This window comes from Bufo gargarizans, chromosome 6, assembly GCF_014858855.1.
Source record: "Bufo gargarizans isolate SCDJY-AF-19 chromosome 6, ASM1485885v1, whole genome shotgun sequence".
Classification (NCBI taxonomy): Eukaryota; Metazoa; Chordata; class Amphibia; order Anura; family Bufonidae; genus Bufo; species Bufo gargarizans.
Genome location: NC_058085.1, coordinates 344,643,910 through 344,667,699, shown reverse-complemented (window position 1 = coordinate 344,667,699; position 23,790 = coordinate 344,643,910). Strand labels below are relative to the sequence as shown.

The 23,790-nt window shown below is 43.3% G+C and overlaps 1 protein-coding gene across 3 annotated transcripts in view; it reads right to left on the bottom strand.

The window, feature by feature from the left end:
• Positions 1–23,521, bottom strand: part of LOC122941162 (dynamin-binding protein-like) — a 65,219-nt gene extending 41,698 nt beyond the window's left edge. For 2 of the 3 annotated variants that reach the window (XM_044298195.1, XM_044298196.1), the window contains exons 1-3: positions 23,377–23,521; positions 19,275–19,397; positions 14,821–16,842 (exon numbers count right to left, since the gene is read on the bottom strand). In XM_044298195.1, coding sequence (XP_044154130.1) covers positions 14,821–16,842; positions 19,275–19,397; positions 23,377–23,521 — 2,290 coding nt within the window. Of the gene's footprint in view, positions 1–2,529; positions 4,125–14,820; positions 16,843–19,274; positions 19,398–23,376 lie in introns of those variants that run through there. The other variant, XM_044298197.1, reaches the window with a different exon arrangement.
• Positions 23,522–23,790: the final 269 nt, after the last annotated feature.

Sequence of the window (23,790 nt, the reverse complement as noted above, 5' to 3'; positions counted from 1 at the left end):
GCACTTCATTTCAGTGACTCTTAATTAAGTGATATTTCCGTCCCATCATGAGGTTCATTAACTTTACTACAGGATCCACATGTAAGAAGTGACAACGTAATCTTCTTCTTCTTCTCCATTTTTCCCACCGCGTTCACTGAGGACCGTGATTGTCTGTTCTACAATCTGATGATCAGCCCCTAGGGCCGGCCCTTCGGCAAACACTGCATGATGCAACCTGACATCTCCAAGCTGCCATTACAAAGAAAGTTGGAGACGGAGAGGAGGAGTCCGTGAAAGTATGTCAGGCGAGGGGGAGGAGGAGGTGAATTCGAGGGATGATGATTAATTTTGGTGGAGGGGGAGAGAAAGATTTGCTTACATCTACACAATGATTCTGTGTGAAAAGCAAGGCTATATTTGTACTTGGAGTAAAGGAGGGACACTTTAATATGCTTCTATCCAATACCTCAAGCTGTACAGATCTCAGTATATCCTGCTACCTTGCGCCATACTGGGATTTGTAGACTTGTATATTGCTTATCCTGCTATCTCACAATAGAAGTTATTTAACTTTAACAATGGACCCCTAATGTCCTGCAGAAGACCACCGTATTTGGCGGTGAGATTGCCACTAGGGTCTATTTCTTATGGGATGAGTCACAATAAACCTACTAGACCTTATGGACGATATGTCCCGTGTGTGCAACGTCAGCAACAAGGATAAGGATGCAATAAAAAGTGAGTCTAAACATGTCCTGTATAGATGAGGAGAGGAACCCCAGAAACATTTCCTCTGATGGGTCCAAGGAACCCTAATCTGATGATGAACTGCAGAGTAGAAACCCCAACGAGAGTTGTAATCAGCGCCTTATGGTTGTCCCCCAGCTTTCCCACAAATGGATTCAATTAAGGACCATAATGAACGCGCTGGTTGACGTTATAACAAGTTGATCGGCGTTTGTTTAAAAGGGCCTTTACACAGCCTGATGCAAACTACATGGGGAACGAATGATCGTTAGTACGATCATTCATCCCCTATACAGTTCGGAGATGTGCTGCCACCGAACTATTATTTTTGTGGCTGCATAAACAATCCAAGCATCGCTCGATTGTCATCTGATTGGTGGGGTGCTTAGGCGAGCCGACGACAGGCCGAAGAAGCGCATTTGTTCCTCATCAGACCATGTTAATGGACCTTAAAAGGGTATTACCATTCCAGACAATGGGGGCATATCGCTAGGATGTGCACCTACACCAAGAACGGAGCGGGAAAAGTGGTTGAGGGCTCACTGCGCATGCGCAGCCGCCCTCCATTCATTTCTATGGGGCTGCCAGAAATAGCCGAGCCCTGGCTCGGCTATTTCCGTTGGCCCCATAGAAATGAACGGGAGCGGTGGACGCGCAAGCGCGATGCGCTCCCATTCACTTGTATGGGGTCCTCCAGCCTCCACTCTCCCCGCTCCGTTCTCGGCAGAGGTACGGGTCCCAGAGAAGCCGCACCTATCGGACAATAGGGCCTCTATATAACTTAGGCGCTGAAGCGTCGTCCGTGCAACTTGCTTAAATCTACACTAGTTCCTTTGCTGGCTTAGATTTAAGTCATTTTCTACACCAAAAACAGTGGTAGAAAATGATGAATCAGATGGGCTTCCTGGCCTCCCAATTCCCCTCCCCCTTTCTCGGAACTGGCGAAATAAGGAGTAAGTGGCGTACACTGAGAAAAAGTCCCCGATTTTGCCATGAAACATCTTTGTGACAAAATCTGCGCCTCAAATACACCAAAAAGTAGCATATCATTTTAAATAAATGACCCCTTGTGTGTTTTGTGAGTAAACCAACTTCTACAAACAAATTAGAACGGCATGACAGAAGATGACAGCTCGAGGACTAATATTTACAAGGGACTCTTAATCCTTTGAGGAGACCCAGAAATGTCTCCAAGGCCTACAATATGCACACAAGTTACTAAACATATCTGCAAGTGGTGGATCATCCTGCTAACCACACAGCAACATTAACAGTATCTACCCACACCTACCACACTAAACTAAGTAAACCTGAAATTCTACATGCCACTAGCTTAGTGCACAACATGACACAGAAAAGTAACTGCCAACACAACAAGTGTTTGCTTCTAATGGTTAACCACAAATGAAACAGGCAAATATCACCCGTGTTCTGTCCAGGAAGGCTACACATGCAGTACGGTAGAGGGGAGATCCTCTTAAAGAAGAGGCCAATGTCTATTGGACCAGGAAGATGAAAGTCCATATCTAGTCTGGATCAGGGGTGGTCTTGTTAAAGATTACACTATAAATGGTATATGGAAACTTTGCAAAAAAAAGTGATAGCCTTCATGAGAACGAACATACAATGATAGGGTTAATGCACAGGACTGGTTTATGACTCTGTTTTGGAAAGGGGAGTAATAAAATTACTAAAGGAGCCAGGCTTCATGCAATGTCACATAGGCTTCATGCACTGGGCTCTGTCAGGGCCCGAAAAGTTCGAACATTTCCCATGTCAAAAACAAATAATAAAAAATACCTTGTTTTTTCCTTCTGTTTTGCACAAATTCTGAATGCCGTAGAGTGCTAGGAGCCGTCCTTCTGTAAATGCTATTTCGTTTCATAATATCTGTACTAGACGCCAATTCGGCCTTCCTGTGAGTTGGCTGATCGTTACTTTGAGAGCTCCCAGTTGAATTGTCATCTCCTTGGTTGTTATAATCCACATCTGATGTCCGATTTTCAGGGTCATCAAATTCATGATAACCATCACTCCTCTCTGGTCTGTAATGAGGACCATTAGCTAAATCAATCATCTTCGGATCTTCCCAAGAACTTCCAAACTGGTCTCTCTTGAGTTTTGGCTGTTTTTCAGTATTTTTAAACCCATAGTAATCCCTATATCGATCGTCCATTGCATTTCTGTCGATGTAGTCTTCATGTAGATCATCGCTGTTCAGATAGTCAATTTCTTCCGGGGGATTGTACTCAAAATCATAAGCCATTCGTTTACATGAGGTAGTAGGCTCAGCCTCAAAATCCAAAGACCGACTTCTGGCATAATTTTGCTCTTCGACATACTGGTCTACTAATACTTGATCGTCCACGACATCAATAGAATCACAATCCAAAGGTAAGAAGTCATAACGTCGTGAGGTGGTCTTCTTGGAATTGCCTGTTGGTCCAGGTTCTGTTTTATCCCTTTTGTAATCCACAGAGTCCCTCTCGGAGGGTCTACATCTACTACTTGAAACTTCAGGATACCTAGAAGAACCTACATCCTCACCTCTAGGGGACCTTCTATAATCCTTTTGGTCATAATCCAACCTTTTCCGTTCCTTATAAGGGTCAGTCCTATAATCTCGGACATCTTGGTTGTAGTACTTCTTTTCGGAAGACTGATGTCTCTTTTCCGTTTCATAGCATCTGTCCGTTTTTCTCTGGTGGCAATCCCAATAAGAACGATCATCATCTACGAGGTTATCTGAACAATAAGTGTCGTACTTCCTCATATATTGAACATCTAATTCCCTGGGGTCTTGATATGAATATCTATAGTCATTGTAGCCATCATGGCGGGGTCGGCTGTCTTCATATCGGCCACCATCATGTCTATATTTAACAGGACTAGTTCTAATGTTCTCCAAAGTGTCATAATATTTGTCCATGTTTGTCTTACCATCATAATACTCCTCGTGGGATCTCCTGTAGTAGTCATCAGGCACTCTGTAGTCCTTGAGCACCTTGTCAATGCCTCGGCTTTCATAATAGTTTTGTTCTTTCCTCATAGGCAAAGTTCTATGTTCTTCAGCATATCTCTGCTCCCGATATAACCTTTCCTCCTCGACGAGCTTACGTTTCCCTATATTCTGGCAGTCTTCATACTCCCAGCTTGGTACATGTAGGTCTCTCCCAGGAACTGTAGACTGGGTTCTCGACGTGCGGTATTGTTCATGCTGCAAGGCACACATCCTTATAAATGTCTTCTTGTTCACCAGCCTCGTGCTGGCAAACAACTAGGACAAGACCATTGTGTGGACATCAACCCACAGTGTGGAAAAGAAGTCTCCATTGAATGGTCTACTCTCCGGTCAGAAAAAGTTGTATCTCATGAGCTTTCAGCATACCTGCAGACACTCCCTTCTGTTCCTTCTCGCTGAAACTCAAGCCCTTGCTTTTTTTTGTTCTTCTCTCAAGCAGCCAATCCACACACGAGCACTACCTCTCCCACCTGATTCCAGAATTAATTAGTAACTAGCGTCATCTGACCAGGGACTCTTGATGAGTCCTTGAGTTTCATTGGACAGAACCTTCCCTCATTTACATATGAGGGCTTGGTTTTTCCCAAGCAGCAAAGCTCAATAAAGTGCTCTGTTATGCTAAACGAGAAGCAGAGAAAAAGCTCTGGTATGTCAGAGACCGCTCAGAGGAGAAACCATGTAACAGCAACAAACAGCAAAACACAGAAACCTATTCAAAGATTAAAATAGAAGTAGAAAACACAACAAAACAAATCTAGGTGCCATATGGAGGGAACAGAATTGAATATTTTGTCTTGATTTCGTCAGGAATCGCTACCTAAACCAAAATGTATTGATTTATTTTATGCGCTTATATAACGCTACTATATTCCGCAGCACTTTACAGACATTAGCTGACTATAAAATAATATCCATACAGTATATAAATAGCAAAAGCAACGGCAAGCCTAATGAGTCCAAGTTATGTCACAAGGCCAAAAACAAGCTAAGCAATAATATCACAGTAAAGCTATAATTGTAGAGGACGGTATTAAAAAAACAAGAGATTTTTCTTAAAATTCTTGATCTTTAGCAGTAATATAAACACAGATTTGTAAGAGTTAGCGTCAATAGGTCTCACGAGCAGAGAAGTGTGTAAACTGCAATAAAAACCTGTACATCATTTTATTGGGAATCTGTGATGTCACTGAGGTACGAGGCACTAGGTGTCTCATACCGTAATGATTTGAGATATTTGTAGAACGCTTTGGAACATTATTAGGAAAGCCAATAAGACTGTTGTGTGTAAAAGCGCCAGACACATTGGGGCAGATTTACTAATCCCATCGATGGCGGAAGCTTAGACCGGCTGTCTATCCCGGCACCAGTTTTATCACAGGGGCTCAGGCTGGATGAGAAATCTGGTAGAGGGATGGACACTTTCTCTGACTCTATTCTGTCGCTCACATGGTGGATTTTGATGCTGGCAAAATCCGCTAAATGTACCGCAGTGGTTTCTGCCATGTTTGTTCACTTTAGATGCCGCTGACCCCTTCGCGTCTTAGCGCCACTGAATGGAGCAAAGCCGCAAGCGGACAAGCAGCAGCTGTCCGCACACCATTCCATTAAGGGACGGGCCCCTTCTTGGTGTGGTCCTGGCTTTTAACTGCCAGACCATGAACTGCAGCGCTGTTTCCCATTGAACACAAGAGGCTGCCACTGGAATTTTGCCACCAAAATTCCAGGGGCAAAAATCCACCATCGGCCCCTCTACCAGCTGGTGGGATAACATTTTATGCCAGAACTGTGATTCTACTTGCCGCTAAATGTCGCATATTAAGCCACATCTCCTTTCATGAAAAGTATGCCCCTTTCCTATTAAGCAATGCCTCCTTGGCACCCAATTGTGGCGCAATTTACTCCCAAATACACATTAGCAAATGTCGGCCAATGATCCCCCCCAACCCCACATAAACAATGACCCCGACCACATTGCAGTTTTTTTTTATATATATTAAAAGATCCTAGAGATATGACCCCAAAGTATGACATGAGACAACCCCTTTAACTGTTGACAGAAACCACATCTTATTCGGACACACAGCGGTATCAGTACTCGAGTTCTGCAGGACCCGAGACTCAACAATGGACATTTCCACCATGGATGATGATGGGTTAAGGCTCTGATTACCACACAACACACACAGCATCATGTCAGCGCGGACACCATTGTGCTGAGAAGATCACATCACTCTCATGGATATGGAAGGGGTTGTTAATAATGTAGGGACCCTAAACATGTGCCTCTCCCCTCACAGGGTCCTCAGGGCTGACCAGCGGTGGTGGCTTGCTACTGCTCCACATAATAAGTCTCTAGGCCCCACACTCTCCCTCGGTGGCCCTCTCTGTTCTTTCAGGCTCTGAGTCTAGAGCGATAAGATGGTGTACTGCTTACAGCTTCAATTGCCACCTCTGTGGTGTTATGTGTGCTGTTAGTAGCAGCATTTTCTTGGCACTATATGGCAGTAAAATGTGTACTGTACATGGCGACATTGCCTTGACACTATATGCTGCTCTTATGTGGTCTGTACATAGCAGCGTTATCGTTGCATATATATATATATATATATATATATATATATATATATATATATATATGCATCAGTAATATATGGTCTATTTTATAGCAGTGTTGTCTTGGCATGATAGGACGGTGTTATATGGGCAGAAATTCTGAGAAAAACTGCCTACTTTGCCTAGGCCCCATTTTCTATAAAACTGCCCCCCCTTACAGTTCACCGACGCTTGGATCTGGACTATTCACCATTTGTAACCGTTCAAGATACAACCTGTCTCTACAATCAGGGCTGGGGGGGCGAGCCTAAACCTGCGCTGTCAGGAGTGTAGCTGTGTCAATACATCTGCAGCCATGTTCCAGATGTGAACCAAGAGCTCAATTGTGTCACAAATCCGTGCAGCGATTCACAGGCAATGTGCTGTGCACGTCACGTCGCACAATGCTACATCCCGTTCCAGTGAAGCATCAGGAAGATCCATTGTTATCACCACGCTCCATGTGATACACAAGAATAATATGGACGGCACTGCATGAAGCATTTCTTACCGTAATACCACAGCCTGTTCTCTTGTATGTACAGGCTTAATCTGAATTGCTTATAGAACAATTCCGTAATGAAATGCAATTAAAGCTAGACATGTAGAATCTATCTGTATACCGCTACCTGACGTTTCTTCTTTTCCTCATTTCTCTGTCCACCTCGGTAGCATTGCTGAAGAGGTCGCACATGCTCAGTTCCATGCTTCCCCTGCCACCAGCTGGATCGACTGTTAGAAGCTGTGAGAGGTAGGGCTCATGCACACGACCATATGTATTTTGCGGTCCGTAAAAATATGGATGACGTCCGTGTGTATTCAGCATTTTGCAGAACGGAACAGCTGGCCCCTAATAGAACAGTCCTATCCTTGTCCGTAATGCGGACAATAATAGGACATGTTCTATTTTTTGTCGGAACGGACATATGGAAACGGAATGCACACGGAGTAACTTCCGTTTTTCTGCAGACCCATTGAAATGAGTGGTTCTGCATACGGTCCACAAAAAAAGAACGGAATGGACACGGAAAGAAAATAGGTTCATGTGCATGAGCCTTTACAGGGAGAGAACTGCAGCAGAAAGGACATGCCCCAATAGAAAGGACACGTCCCCTGAGCTGCCAGCCTGAAGAGAATCTAGCAGAGCAATTAAAAAGGAAATCTCTGCACTTTGATTGACAGGGCCAGGCAGTGTGAACGTGATCATCTCTGGTCCTGTCAATCAAAGCAGAGAGGGAACGGCAACTGCAGAGAAAGTAGAGTTTCTAGGTGTAATGGCAACGCCCCCGTTGCTCCTAGAGGCTCATTTGCATCCATTAAGGGTCAGTGCAAGGTACGTGGCGTTACAACGTGGTCAGATTATGTGAAAACCCCCATTTCAGGTGAATGCCCAAAGAGTCTCCAAAAGCACCCATTCAGACTCATTGTCTGGAAAAGTTGGGAACCATAGTTTAGGCCTCATGCACATGGCACAACCTGTATGTAAGTGGAAGTAACTAAACGCGACACCTGAGCCATGACGGTAAAGCAAGGTTCCCCACACAGGTACATGAGGGCTGAAATCTTGTAAAACCTGTAATTTCCAGGACCAAAGAACACACAAGGGATAAGTGATCAATACCCGGTCCCCTTTATAGTGTGCAAATGGCCTCACAAAAAAGTATAACGGAAGAGATTTGTTTTTGGAATCCATAAATTGTGCTACCCCCATCATCATGGTGCTCTAAGCAGCTGTCTACTTCTCCTATCGCTGTTGTGGTCAGTGACTGAAAACCTTTTGCTTTACCCTAAGGGTGCGGCCACATATGGGGTAAACGCTGAAGACTTTCATCATATCCACCACGGTTTTTACCTCGGTCGTTCAATTCCTGCTCGTGGTTTGGCCCCATTGAAAGCAGCTAAAACGCGAGCGGACTCCTGCAGTGGTTTTCCGTGGTGTCCACATGTCCATTCTTTCTTGACACAGTTTGGAAAACCTCACCTAATTAATTCACAGCCGCCAGACTGACAGCGTGGACTCTCATTGAAAACAGTGGAAGGTGGTTTTGGCACAGACCCGCAATTCAAACATTGCCAAAAGTCAACCGTGTGAACATAGCCTTAGAAAGCCTCCTGCCCTTATGTCCAACTGACACAGGGCTTGTTACAATGTACCAGGGCTCTGTCCTCTCACCAGCTGTGTAGGCCATCATCTGGATGGTTTCCATTTAATGGCAGCAAGCGGAGATATTACAAGGATTCGGCTGTTGGGACTAATAATTCACAACCAACAATGGCTGCACAAAAGTAAATTAGAGCCGATCTAAATATCGTATGTGGGCAGGAAAAGTTTCTCACATGGGGTGTATAATGCAGATACGGAAGATAACCGAATTCTGTACAGGAAACTCCAGACGTTGGAGCTGCGACATTACTATATGTACGTCCCCTACGGGATGACCGGTCAGGATTAAAATAAAAAATTGCAACGATCAGCTTAATGGGGGAGAAATAATTAATTAGTTTTACCTCTGTACCACTATAAGCTTAAAGACTCTATGATATGACATTCCTCTGTTATTCCTGCTAGAAGCTATCAATTAATTACTAGGAGTTTACAATGTAGGTCCAGATGGGTGTTACCAGTTGGGGGGGTGTCCCTGAAAACACTTACACTGGCAACACTGATTGGATAGTGTCAGACTGTGCAGGGACACAGCCCCAAGTGGTAACTCCCAGAACCTGCTAACAATTCATTCATAACTTCTAGCAGGAATAAAAGAATGGCGCATCCTAAGACTAAAGGCTCCAGAATTGGTATCACATGGGGAATGCAAGTAGTTACTAAAGCAGACATGTCAGGGGAGGTGACAGCAATCCATGCACAATCGCCATCTCACTATTGCATTTCTTTTAAATAATATTTACCGGGATAGAGGAGAGCAGCCATATATTAGGGAATTGGCGATAATTTATTTTAAAACTTGGCGCTTTATTTTAAAGGATTAAAGGGATTACAAAAATATGGCTGCTTTCCATAAAAAAAAACTAAAAAAATTACTTAGCGCTAAGGCACACAACTGAATTTGTATCCATGTCCGACCCTCATTTTTTGCGGATTGCAGATGGACCCATTAATTTCTACAGGGCCGCAAAATAAATAAATACATTTCATCCGTGTACTGTCAGCATCCGTGTGTCCATTCCGCAAAGAGATAGAACATGCCCTATGCTTGGCCGCAAAATACGGACCACGGACCCACTGACGTCAATGGGTCTGCAAAAAAGAACAGATGCAATACGGACATCATCTGAGTTTGGCGCACCGCGAAACGGATACGGTCGTGTGTATGAGGCCTTATCCATAGACTAGAACTACAGCTCAGCTCCAGTCATTTAAATACTGCAGTACCGGTCACCACCCGTGGAAAACAGCAGGGCTGTTTACCGAAGAAAGAGACCCTGTGTTACTAATCCCATGCAACTTCTTTAAGAAGAAAATAAAGGTTACCTAATGAAACGAAGGAGCGCACCCGCTCGGTTCCAGATCTTGGAATATGGCTCTGTATCATCCAAACACAGGGATAAAAGAGGGGAATATAGTCCGGGAAATATAAGACAAGAAGATGAAAAGAGGCAGCAAAACCACCACAGAGGAATACAAGGATGGATTTGAGACCAGGACACAGCTTCGATGTTATACAACCTCCACGCATCAAGCGGAAAAATGTGGACAGGACATGTGAAAAATGTGGAAAATTCATTTAAAAAGGTGCGGTTTATTTCTAAATTCCCCACTGACCAGGCATGTCTTATTGTGGAAAGTAAAGGGAAAAGCAGATACTTTGTTTCATAATATACATGGCTACAGTAACACTCCTTCAAAAGGTTATGGACACCATCAGGGGCATTTTTTATCAACTCATTTTACTTATTTTGGGCTAAAATCTTTTTTTTTATTGTTTTTTATTAACAGCTTTCACTTTCAGAGCATCTGCTGACTACTGCTTTCTGTTTAACACAGAATCCGACAAAGAGCTGCTCTGGAGGCTCGATGTGTAGCCCTTATCTCTGAACTCCTGACAGTTCATAAACACTCATCACAGCTCAGTCCTTATCAAGCTGATAAAGATAGGGCTCTATGAGCTATCAGGAGTTCAGAGATAAGGGCTACGGCTCGAGCAATCAGATCAGCTCCCTGACCGATTAAGTAGTCTGCAGTGAAAGCTGCAGAAAAAAACTAAACTGTTGAACATTTTTCATAAAGACCAATTGATAAAGTGATTTTTAGCCCAAATTGTGTAAAATGCAATCTTAAAAATAAAGAAAAATTTCCTCCAGAGGCGTCCATAGCTTCTAATCTAATATTCCAGAATGTCTGATAGCTGCTTATATTAACCCTCTCCTTGCCACTTAACAGTTTTTATTTTAACTTGGACAACCCTTTTATAGAGTTTTTCTTAGATTTTAAACATTGATAATACGCTCCCAGAATATGCTGTCAATTGTGCGAGTCCAACCACTTGTTTAGGAACCAACATTTTGTTTCGCCAGTTGCTATGCCCCTGCCTTGTGTGTGACCCTGGGTTTGGTTATCCGAGCTTTACCTGGTTTATTAGTGTGGAGTTGTGGATTGTTGAGCCTTTATATGTTCAGGCCTTACTCCATTCTGGTTGACTGGTATAGTGTTTTGCTAGGTCCATTCCCTTTCAGCTTGACTTTGCTCTGCGATCTGACTTTAATGGCTGAATCTACTGTAGTGTGTTTTCTGTGTATTCTGGAATTTGTAGTTCCACTGGTCTTTCTCCCTGGGCTGTTGCATTTTCCTGGCTGATTTGAAGGGCTCAATTCTCATAGGGTCAGTTCAGTATTGCTTTGTTTCTGTCAGTCATTCATCCACTATCAGCCTGTATGCCATACATCTGCCATCCACTCCATTGCTGGATCATCTGCTTTTATGGTGACCCTCAGCATTCAGTTCCTGTCATCCACCAGTGAGTTTGTTCTAGTGTCTTGATTTTTGGCACAAGCTTCCTACATGTTGTTTTTATGACTGTCTGGTTGTTGTGAAAGTCAACCCTACTGTAAGACCTGGGGGTATCCGAGTACTAAGAACCAAAGGCAACTGCTATGGGTGAAGTCCAATTTTGCAATCTGTCATGGTTACAGATATTCATAAGGTCCACCCTTTCTGGCCAACTCTTAATAACATTCAGTTTACTTGCCAATAGACTATAATAGAGAGTGATTTAATGTACAGACTCTCTACAAATGCCAACAGGGAAGTAGGACGCTGAATATCTGCATTGGAGACCCTTATAATAAGCAAGGCTGCCCACCATAGGCCTGATGGACCGGCAAGGAATTTGAGCGTATAGGGCACATTCTCAGTTACATAAATGGCGTGTACATACTGGTCACACTGTACACATACCATACACATGAAACTACTGCTGATGCCCCATTCATGACATTGTGTACTTATGTGTAACATGCAGCTGCCCGTAAATACAACACTGGACGTAACATCATGTCGTGAAGAGTCAGAGATTCGTGACCTGGGAGCTTTGACCATGAATAGATGTGCGAGCAGGCATGCCAGCACATATCATTCCTGTGTCTCATACTGCGTCCTCAGCAGGAACGGGCGTGTAGCACCGACACAAACACCTGACATGACACCGTCTGCACCAGGCTCGGGCAGCTCTTACATAATATCAAATAATGACCACACCTTAAGTAAAGTCTCCAGATTTAACATTTATCCGTGAACGTGACTTCACGCAGAGACCAACCTCCTGGTTACACAGGGTGTGTGCCACCTGTCGCTACTGCAGGGTGTGCAACTAGCCCTGAGTGCATCCTCAATCCCATAGTAGGTTCCAAAAATGTAAAAAATATTCTCTAGTTTACCAATTGGAATTGTTATTTGGTCCCCGTATGAATTATTTGAGCACCACATGGTACCTCATGGGAGGGGAGCTTCAACTAAAGCTATTGCATAGGGAATCAACCACATTAAGCTCAGGGGTTGTCCAGGTTGTGTTGGATCCACCAGAGGAAATTATTCTCGGGGCCCAAACCCTATATTATAAATATAATCTAATCGGTTCTGAATAAAATAAAATAAAAATAGACCCTAGTGGCGAGTAGTTAGCTCCAACTGGGTTTTTGTCTCCTGGAGCTAGGAGGCCCATATTTGCATCAGAGGATCCTCTGGTACTGTCTCCAGACATACTGACCCACCCGATCAGGCTGTAGATGCTGAATGTCCTACGCTGAGCTTGTATCAGGCTGGGGTTGGCAGTCTGGTAGCCCAGTTGCATCTCTCCCCACCCATCAGATTGGGTGGGAGAGTATATCTGGACATCCCCTTTAAACACTGCTCTCATGGTCATTATTAGTATTTTATGGCCAAGAGGGACTAACAGGGAGTAACGTGCCTTCAAAAATAACGTATTATAGTTCTGACACTGATTTAGGCTAGGTTCTCATCTGCAATGGTCACAGCCACCATAATTTTTTCCATTAAAAAGACAGACGCCATGATGGTCACTAAAAGTCAATGGGATCAGTTGGGTGCCAAAGGTGTCCGTAAAGTGATGGAATAGAAAACCAGAAATTCAAATCTAAGGAGGAAAGGAAGGGGAAGGGGGAAGTGAAATGGACTACAGGGTGACAACCTTGGATACTGACTTTAGTTTTTCTGTACATAGCCCAAATAGGAAAGAGAAAAATCAGGATGGTGCCCTTTAAGGAGAGATGACCACAACGGACATTGACCACTAAACATATTTTACTTAAAGAACTAATCCAGGGTTTTCGCCCCCGAAACAGCTTCACTTCTATCCATAAAATGTGTCTGGTATTACAGTTCCGTCACATTTACGGAGCTGCCATTATAAGTTGTATTAGCGGGCAAATGTCACAAATTCTTGGCTTCTATAACGCTTTGTGACTAGGAAGGGGTCACATTCTGAAGTTTGGAAAAGCTGGGCGACGACTGTCCTGGGATCAGTAATGCAGAGTTGTTCTTAAGGGATATGACACGGCCCCTGCGACGCGTTGCAGTTCCTATAGGTGCGTCTTGGTTTTACGCCTCACACTTTATTATCTCGCGGGGATGACTAAGCGTAAGGAGGGGAAGCCTGTATCACAATCTGCAGAGAATCGAGTAACAATAGCAAGGCAGGGCGCGACCTGATATGTAAAAGGAGGGCAAAAAGTGGCTCGGAGAAGAAAAGGAGCATTTGTGGTGAAAGTTTAATAGTTCAGCTCTGTCAACGCCTCCACACGGGCGACGCTCCATGTGCACAGTACAGGATTTGGCTGTAGGCCTATGGCTGACTGCACACAATATGATCATCAAAGGCAAGTGCTTTCCATAGGTGCTACTACAAGAGTTACCAGTTTGACACCCCCAAAAGGAGGACACCTACTGAAAATGGGAATTTTCTATACATATGCATGTTAATAAATGTAAAGAAATGTAACATAGGTCACAATATAGAAGGATGGAATACAACCAGAGATAAGAGAACGAGAAAGGACTAAAGGGGGTATTCTAGGAGATCAGATGTGCGGCTGAGCCCAGCATGGAGGCAAATGGGGAGGAATAGCTGGTGGTCAGATGAGTTTTTGGCAGATCCCTGTGTTCACGTTATGGAAGAGTCTCCAGGTGGAGGGCCATCTCTGATCAAAGCTTCTATATTTTGCCACTGTATAAGTATACACAGGAATACACTGCCCTAATTAGTTTTAAAAAGGGTTTAGATGAATTCTTAAAAGTAAATGACATTAGTGATTCTGAAAATGTGTAAAAGTCCGAGTCTCACTTCCTTCTGGGATTCGCGTCCCCACCTATACCTTGGTTGAACTTGATGGACTTATGTCTTTTTTCAACCGTATTACCTATGTATGTGTAGCGCATGCGCCAGGAGCTTTTAAGCTGGAGTTCATAGAAAACAGTATAAACTAAAGGGGTTATCCCCTGATTAATGTAAAAAAATAATAATCAGACATCATATAGTACATGACCGTCTCTTTCTAACAAAGCTAGAACCAGCCCTGTACCTCACATGGATCCAGAGATCTCCACATTCTTCCCTCTGCTAGATTTATTTCAAGCTGTCAGCTTAGGGGCTGTGAACTCTCAGGGGCATGTCTTTTCTGCTGCAGCTAGTAGCAGTTGAAGGATGGAACTGGACATGTGCTTCTATCTCGTTGAGTAGGACAAAAAATTAGAAAAAGAGCAAACAGCAGGTGGCATCATAAACATAGATTTTGGTGAATAACTCAGTAGCTATGCTAATACAAAAGTATTCATATCCAGGTGCAGGTTTTAAAAAATGTAGAATATTTTTCATGGGACAACCCCTTTAAAATATTTCATAAATAAGAATGGCCACATTTTTGCCGACATATTACATCGCCCAACACCATGTTATCGTCTAAGCAATTGGCAGACATTGTGAAGAGTGAACCATGATGCACCTCACCTTTAAGCTGCTGTAACTCCAGGTTCAAGCTTTCAATGTTTGAGTCACAAAAATCCAAATTCTCTATAGTCTCAGCTCTCGTCACCTCATCCTGGTCTTCATCCTCAAGCATCTGACATAGCTCTTCACGAGTGTTTCTGTACACTTCGAGTTCTCTCTCGACATCTTCTATCTTCAAGAGCAAAAATGGACAAGGGGAGCCTCGATCTACCTGTTCTAAGTCATCAGGGGCATCCATCGGATCTGGCATGTCTGACAGCAAAAAGTTGTCACTAGGCGTGGTGTCCTGTCTAGGAAGTGGTTTTGGAGATGGAGTGTTTCTCTGACTATTGGGTGGGGGTAGAGGGGCTGGTCTGGATGGTCGGAGAGCAAGGGTTGGAGGAGTGCTTTCCACGTATTCATTTCTATGGGGGTTCTGATTTGGAGATAAATAAGAGGAGGCAGAACTGGATTTAGGAATATAATTTCGAGAAGAATTTGATTTGGAAGAATAACTGGGTCTAGGGTTAGGACGTGGTGGTGGAGGTCTTAAAACTTTGAATTTTGCTGTAGATTTCTGATGCTTGGACAATGGTGGTGATCCCCGGATGATGTCAATTTCAGAGTTATAATCCAGTATTGAAAAATGCCTAGATACTTTGTTGTTAGGATTGGAGAGACTTTTTTCAAACTGGGAAAGCTGCTCAGTAAGCTTGGAGTCCAAGTCAATTAAATCAGGTCCAGTATTGTCATTTGCTGGGCTTTCCCAATCTGTTGTCCACAAGCTTGGCCGAGAACTTGATGTGTCGCATTTCTCTTTGGAGTTCGTCTTTGGTTTTTTTCTATGGTCCTCCACCCAATGCACGATATCTTGGAGTGGAAGACTATTTTTTCGGTTGTTTTTGTTTTTTGACCTTTCATTAGCCCTGTCGTCAGCTGAGTAAATGTCATCTGTCGTCATTAAAGATAATGACTTCTTCGAAGACCATTTTTCTTGAGCTCCATTGGATAAACTGGTTCTACTTCTTCTGTTGTCCACCTGTGTTGTAAACATATTTTTCTCCTTAGGTCTTTGCTCTTGGTTTTGTGATACCGGAGGACTATATGCTCTACTCTGTGGTCGAGGAGGTAGCTGAGGTTTTGTAGAAGAGCTATAGATTGTTTCATGGTGACTTTGCTTTGCTTCTTGGTTAGTATTGATGGTTGCTTCTGGACTTTGCATTGCCTCTTGAGTTGTGGATGATGATGGTTGATTTTCCATGTGGACATCCCAATAATGTGGATCTGTTCCGCTGACTTCATGAGTAGAGGACATGTCAAGATAATTGACAGGGGGATTCGAAATTGACGTTTCGGAATCTACTGGTTGCTCCACAAGATAATTTTTTTCTTTAGTTTCTATTTTTACAAATCTATAAGGGAAAATTCCCCGATTTCCATACAATTCTCCCTCCAGCCACCCATCTTCCAATGTTCTGATTATTCGAATTCGGTCTCCAACATCAAAGTCAAGTTCTCGATGCTCCATAGCTTGGAATCTGTAGAGGGCAACTGCAAATGTCCCTTCTGGTTCCTCATCTTCTATAATTTTATCCATGTCCCGCTCATTGATTATTTCCGGTGACCTATCAAGAACAAAGTCTTCTCTTTCTTTATCTGAGGGGAGTCCATGATCACTCTCAATCCTTGGATGAACTCTCAAAGGATTTAACAGCTCCACAAAACCTTCAGGGAAAATTCCTCTTCTTCCATTTAGTTCCCCTTCAAACCAACCAGGTTCTGGTACCCCAGTTATTATAATGATGTCTCCTTCCCGAAAGTCTAACTCCTCATCAAGTTGTGCGGAAAGGCCCATGATTGCCTGTGCCTGGCCAATAGCATAACTGGGGAGTTCTACAGTCACATTTTGGCAAAGCTGACGGCTCCTAGAGGACAGGAAGAACTCCTGAACGCAGGATAGTGGGAAAAACCCTCTTGCGCCCCAACAATTCCTACCCTGCAGCCAACTAGAAGCCAAGGATCCTTCCAGCACCACCAGATCTCCTGTAGAATTAAGGGGGAGAGAAACCACAAATTAGGATAAAATAAGGCAAGTAAAGTCTTTATGAACGAGATAATACTTGCATATGAATGAACTTCACAACCCAGGGCCAATACAGAAGTGTTAGCTAAGAGTGCCCTCTACTGGTCATTTTAATAAATGCATGTGCTTGAAGACCACTCATGGATCCTATTTCTACAGTGTATGTGCAGTTATAAACCATGCAAATTTTTTGGTACAATTGAGAAAATATTTTACTACCTAACTATTTTAGTATTTTAAATTTAGAGACCCTTTATTATTTATTACATTGATTTTTTTAGAAAGTTTTTTTTATGACCGTTTGATAATCCAGACACATTGGGTTATGTACACACGACTGAAAATACTCAGCAGTGGATTACGATGTAGAACTTGTGCCGAAATCTGCGTGAAATTTAGGGAAGTCCCAGTATGTCTATTGTGTGTTTGTATGCATATATTCTTGAAATGGAGTTTACATTTATAGCCTATCCTTAAAGGGTTTCTCTGAGTGTTTTATACTGATGACCTATCCTTATGATAAGTCATCATTACCTGATCGGTGGGGGTCCAACTCCAAACACCTCCACCGATCAGCTGCTGGTAGAGGTGCGGCACTCTGGTGAGCGCGTTTCCTCCTTGCAGCTTACCAAGCATAGCTTTGTTCATTAGATAGTGGCTGCATTTGCTATTGCAGCCCAGGCCCATTCACAGGAATTGGAGTGAGCTGCTCCTCGGTCATGTTACGAATGAACACGACGTCACTGGCCCAAGGTAAGCTGCGAGGAAGCCACCTATCCCGAGGATAGGTCATCAGTATAAAACACTGAAAAATTGAAGACCTATCCCCAGGATAGGTCATCCATATCTCATCGGTTGGGGTATGACTACTAGCATCCTCACTGATAAGTTGTTTGAAGGGGCCACACTGATGGGACGAAGGATGCAGCCTCTTCATAGTACACCAAGCACAGCGCCATATAGTGCCTATGCTTGGCATTGCAACTTAATACTTGAATGGGACTGACCCGCACAAAGACCATGAGACCAATGAAAGTGATGTTACAGGCCAGGTAAGCAGCTACAGCGCTTGACAAAGCACTACACCCCCTTCTAACAGCTGATCTGTGGGGGGTGCTGAGAGTTGGACCACCGCCGATCGGATATTGATGACCTAACTAGACTATACATCATCAATAAGAACTCCTGGAAAACCCATTTAATGCCAGGTGGCGGTCCTAACCCCAGGATTAGCAGAATGACGTGAAAGGGCCTGAGCTGCAGAACCAGACAGAAATGTCCATATGCATATGGCTATGTCAGGTACTGAAATGAAGGGACCCCAGGGCTCCAGCATCACTGCTCTTTTCTTCTGCCCACTGTTGACAGTCCATGGGATGGGACAAGGACTTAGATATAGGGAATGCACCCAGAACCTAGTGCCTAACGGGGAGGCAAAGGTCTCTTTGCCATACTGACAGACCCTAGTATTTTAAATGTCACATAGTAGGTGGGGGCCGTGTTAGCGATTTTGCATTGGGACCCAGGTGGCCCAAGATTCACCTCTGAGTGGGAACCTGACCAATCACACATGATCTATTTTTACAGATAACCCATCAATGTAAGATCCCAAACTAAGGCCTTATCCATAAGACCATACGTAAATTGCAGACCTGCAGAATAAAGATACCGTCCATGTTGTATCCGCATTTTTGGCAGACCCATTGACTTCAATGAAACAAAACAAAAATGAATATAACGGCTCTCACCTGCCCCCTTTTCTGCTGTGAGCACGGAAAAAAACGCACTTGGATGCGGAAAATTGGTCATCTAAACAAAAAACGAAGATCCAGCTCACTCTCGCAGAGATCCACAGGTACTTTTTTTAATGCGGTTAAAATAACATCCAGTACAAAACTGCTCAGTCTACGCGTTTCGGGCTACCCAGTATGCAAGTCCTTACTCATGACATCTTACTCATGAGTAAGGGCTTGCATACTGGGTAGCCCGAAACGCGTAGACTGAGAACGTTTTTGTACTGGATGTTATTTTAACCGCATTAATAAAGTACCTGTGAATCTCTGCGAAAGTGAGATTGTTTTTCGTTTGCATTGACTTCAATGGGTCCGTGGTCTGCATTTTATGGCCAAGTATAAAATGAATATGGTCGTGTGCATGAGGCCTAATCTTGATCAAACCCAGCAGCAGTAACAGGGCTGCAGACTACTCTATTCTTGATGTAAAAAAAAAAAATAACAGAACCCCAACAGAACGAAATACAGACACAGCATGAAGAGCGTTTTACTGGCGGCAGGACTAACCAATGTTTACAAAATACTAAAGCCAACAAAATATTAAAAAAGACACAAAAAACTGCAAGTTACGGCGAGGACATATTGGGAGAAGTCATTACCTTTTTGGAGGCAGAGAGCTCCCGGCTCATGAGAGGTAAAGTCACTAATGCTGACGTACATTTTCTCTCCGGGTTTTATCGTCGGGATCGTCAGCGTTTCCACAAAACTTACAGGAAACTGCCCTATAAACAAGCAAGTGACACATTCAGGACACAAACCTATTTAAATCACACAACTACATCACCTGTCATAGCCAGCCTTATGGGGTACAACCTGCGGGGGCACATCCTGCTGAAGGGGGACACATGGCACCTAAGACTTGTGAGCACTGCATGCTGGTATTATAATAGCACTGTATGCAAGTATTATAATAGCACTGTATGCAAGTATTATAATAGCACTGTATGCTGGTATTATAATAGCACAGTATGCAGGTATTATAATAGCACTGTATGCAAGTATTATAATAGGACTGTATGCTGGTATTATAATAGCACTGTATGCTAGCATTATAATAGCACTGTATGCTAGTATTATAGCACTGTACGCTGGTATTATAATAGCACTGTATGCTGGTATTATAATAGCACTGTATGCTGGTATTATAATAGCACTGTATGCTGGTATTATAATAGCACTGTATGCTGGTATTATAATAGCACTGTATGCTGGTATTATAATAGCACTGTATGCTAGTATTATAGCACTGTACGCTGGTATTATAATAGCACTGTATGCAGGTATTATAATAGCACTGTATGCAAGTATTATAATAGCACTGTATGCTAGTATTATAGCACTGTACGCTGGTATTATAATAGCACTGTATGCTGGCATTATAATAGCACTGTATGCTGGTATTAAGATAAGATGCCTTTATTGTCACTGTACAATACAATGATATAATAGCACTGTATCCTGGCATTATATGGGCACTGTATGCTGGTATTATATGGACACTGCATGCTGGTATTATATGAGCACTGTATGCTGGCATTAGATGAGCACTGCATGCTGGTATTATATGGGCACTGTATGCTGGCATTATATGGGCACTGTATGCTGGTATTATATGGGCACTGCATGCTGGTATTATATGGGCACTGCATGCTGGTATTATATGAGCACTGTATGCTGGTATTATATGGACACTGCATGCTGGTATTATATGAGCACTGTATGCTGGTATTATATGGGCACTGCATGCTGGTATTATATGGGCACTGCATGCTGGTATTATATGGGCACTGCATGCTGGTATTATATGGGCACTGCATGCTGGTATTATATGGGCACTGTATGCTGGCATTAGATGAGCACTGCATGCTGGTATTATATGAGCACTGTATGCTGGCATTATATGAGCACTGTATGCTGGTATTATATGGGCACTGCATGCTGGTATTATTTGGGCACTGCATGCTGGTATTATATGAGCACTGCATGCTGGTATTATATGGGCACTGCATGCTGGTATTATTTGGGCACTGCATGCTGGTATTATATGAGCACTGTATGCTGGTATTATTTGGGCACTGCATGCTGGTATTATATGAGCACTGTATGCTAATATTCAGGGATTGTATGGCCCTGTATTTGGCCATTGTGAGGCTTTGGTATGGTTAATAATTCACGATTGACGACACAACATATGAGAGAAAAGGGGCAAAAGAGAAGGTACCGCTCATAGGGCCCCACCGATTGTAAGGTCTTTTTTATGTAAATAAAGTTGCAGAACTTTCTAATATACAATGGGGCGGATTTACTAATCCTATCTAATATGGAGAGAGTGAAAGTAGCAGTGAGAAAACAGGGATCCAGAAGGGCCGCTAACTAACAAACCACGGTTTAGTAAAACCAGGGTAAAAAAACAATGCAGCAAGTGCTACATATTTTGAAGGGCTCCTTCTTTTTCTTCAGGCACAACAATGGCCTATTGCTCCAAACCTATAGCACCTTATTGCCAGGGGCGGATTGGCTATAGACCTTACTGGGAAATTTTCCGGTGGGCCGATGCCCAGGGGGCCACCTGAGCCCTCCTCACGGCCGACCAGTGGAAGTTTTGGGGGATGTATTTTGTGCTGCTGGGGGTATTTTGTGATGGACTGTGGTATTTGGTTCTGTTGGGGTGATATAATGTGCCACAATATGGTATTGCTGGCGCTGCCGTCCATCAATTTGGACCCGACTACAAAACAGGGCCACTGTTAGTATTTTTTCCAGGGCCACTTGAAGTTCCCAGTCCGCCCATAGACATAGCAGCAGGAAGAGAGATGGCTCATGCACACTGCGCACGCCGTCTCCTCATACAGCTGATCAGCGGGGGGTGCCGGGTGTCAGACCCCCGCCGATCTGATATTGATGTCCTATCCTGAGGACAGGTCATTAATAGTAAAAGCCCATGTTCCATGTCAATATCTATATTTATACAAAACCATAAAATCCTGCAGTTTTCTCACTGGCCACTGAGCCTAATAGGCGCCACTTCTTGGTTGGTACAGATCACTTTACTGCAGTTATCTGCTCATCTAGAAACAGAGGTGATATCTTTACAGGCAGGATTAGAATGACAGATAAGACGGGATCCACCAATCACAATAGGTGATTGTCACAGATGATCTGTTCTTTCCTTGTACAATGACCTCTGCACAGGTCACAGAGCAGATTGTGGCTATGGTCCATGGGGCTGCCGTAAAGCAATCTTCTTAATGCTTTGTAAGTGCTGTTAAGAACAGCTCAGGCAAGATGGCCGCCCCCATAATCATGTTCAGGAAATACAATAACAAATGTGTAATCAAAAATTAAAAACAGATTAGAAATAAAGGAGATGTGTCGCTATCTGGGTTTAACTGGCAGATGAAAATTTTGATGACACATTTCCTTTAAGACGGTTTAAAGATGACCCTAATATAACTTATCTTTTGCCAAAATTGTGCCCTAATTTTTTTGCATTTTCGAGATGCTCCTTTTCAGTTAAGCCACACCCCCTTCTCATAGGCCACTCCTTCTTATTGAGCGAGGCACAGTCCTGCTCATGGATGGGCGTTCTTTACCACTGTATCCACTCTAGACAACAGTATACTAAGGCGACTTTCACACTAGCGTTTTTACTGGATCCGGCAGGGTTCAGCAAAAACGCTTCTGTTACTGATAATACAACCGTCTGCATCCGTTATGAACGGATCCGGTTGTATTATCTTTAACATTGCCAAAACGGATCCGTCATTATCTCCATTGCAAGTCAATGGGGGACGGATCTGTTTTATATTGTGGCAGAGAAAACGGATCCGTCCCCATTGACTTGCGTTGGAGGTCATGCCGGATCTTGCTCCGCATCCCCAGGACGGAAAGCAAACTACAACATGTTGCGGTATGCTCTCCGGTCTGGGAACGCAACTAAACGGAACGGAATGCATTTTGGAGCTCTCCGTTCTGTTCAGTTTAGTTTTGTCCCCATTAACGATGAATGGGGACAAAAATGAAGCAGTTTTTTTTTTCTTCGGGTATTGGGCACCTATGACGGAACTCAATAACGGAAAACTTTAACGCTAGTGTGAAAGTAGCCTAAATCCCTTGCTGTGCTGATAGTTTGCTACAGTGTCTCAGTGCAGGTAAAATGTACGGAGTCTGGAGTCCAAGCTGATCATCTCACAGACGACTGCATAGACCAGATACAATTGTAGCAAACACTCTGCTCTATGTATAAACAAGAATATCTCCGTTTACTGACAGCAAGCAGAGATCTTAAACATGGTGAGAAATTGTAACATGAATTATATTAGTCGCAGATCTCCCCATAGGACAGTAATTGAGCGTGGTGACTTGAACCATGTTTTTAATAGTCCCCATAGGTCTCTGTAGTTTTGCTCTATATCTGGACACCATCACTAGCACAAAAAAAACTAAACTGAAGTTCAAATTCAGTCCCTGAGCTAGAAAACAACAGTAACGTGATTGACTAAATATAGTACAGTGGTGACATGAGAAGGAGGAAATGAGAATAGCACGAATTTAAAAAGGAAGTCTCAGTGCAACACCTGGTGGTCATGAGCGGTACTGCACCGATCTACTTTTCCCCTAAGCATGAAAGTGAAAAGAATAAATGTAATATTATTTGGGTGAGGAAAATAAACGCATGAGCAAAATGAAGGAGGACTGTACCTGTGATCCCTTCTTTATTCCCCAGCAGCCAGAATTCATCTATCACATTGAGAACTTCAATGACATCTCCGGCAAAGAGTGTCAGCTCCTCCGACACACTGGGGCAAAAATCAAACATTGCACGTACCACCGAACCGGCCTCCATCCCTGCAAAGAGAAAAAAAAAACACGATCAATCATTCATGATTACAAATTGCATGGAATGACTGCGGATACTAGAGAGGATGCAAGTAAAATTATGTAGAGAGGTGAAAAATAAAAATCTGCCCCATTTAAGTATTTAGCCTGTAGTATTATATGGATGTATTTCGAGGTAACCCTATGGAGAGCATTAGGCCGGGTTGACATCTGCGTTGCTCTCCGGCACCGTATTCCGGTCACTGTATCCGATGTACATGTGGCTTTCAGACAGAC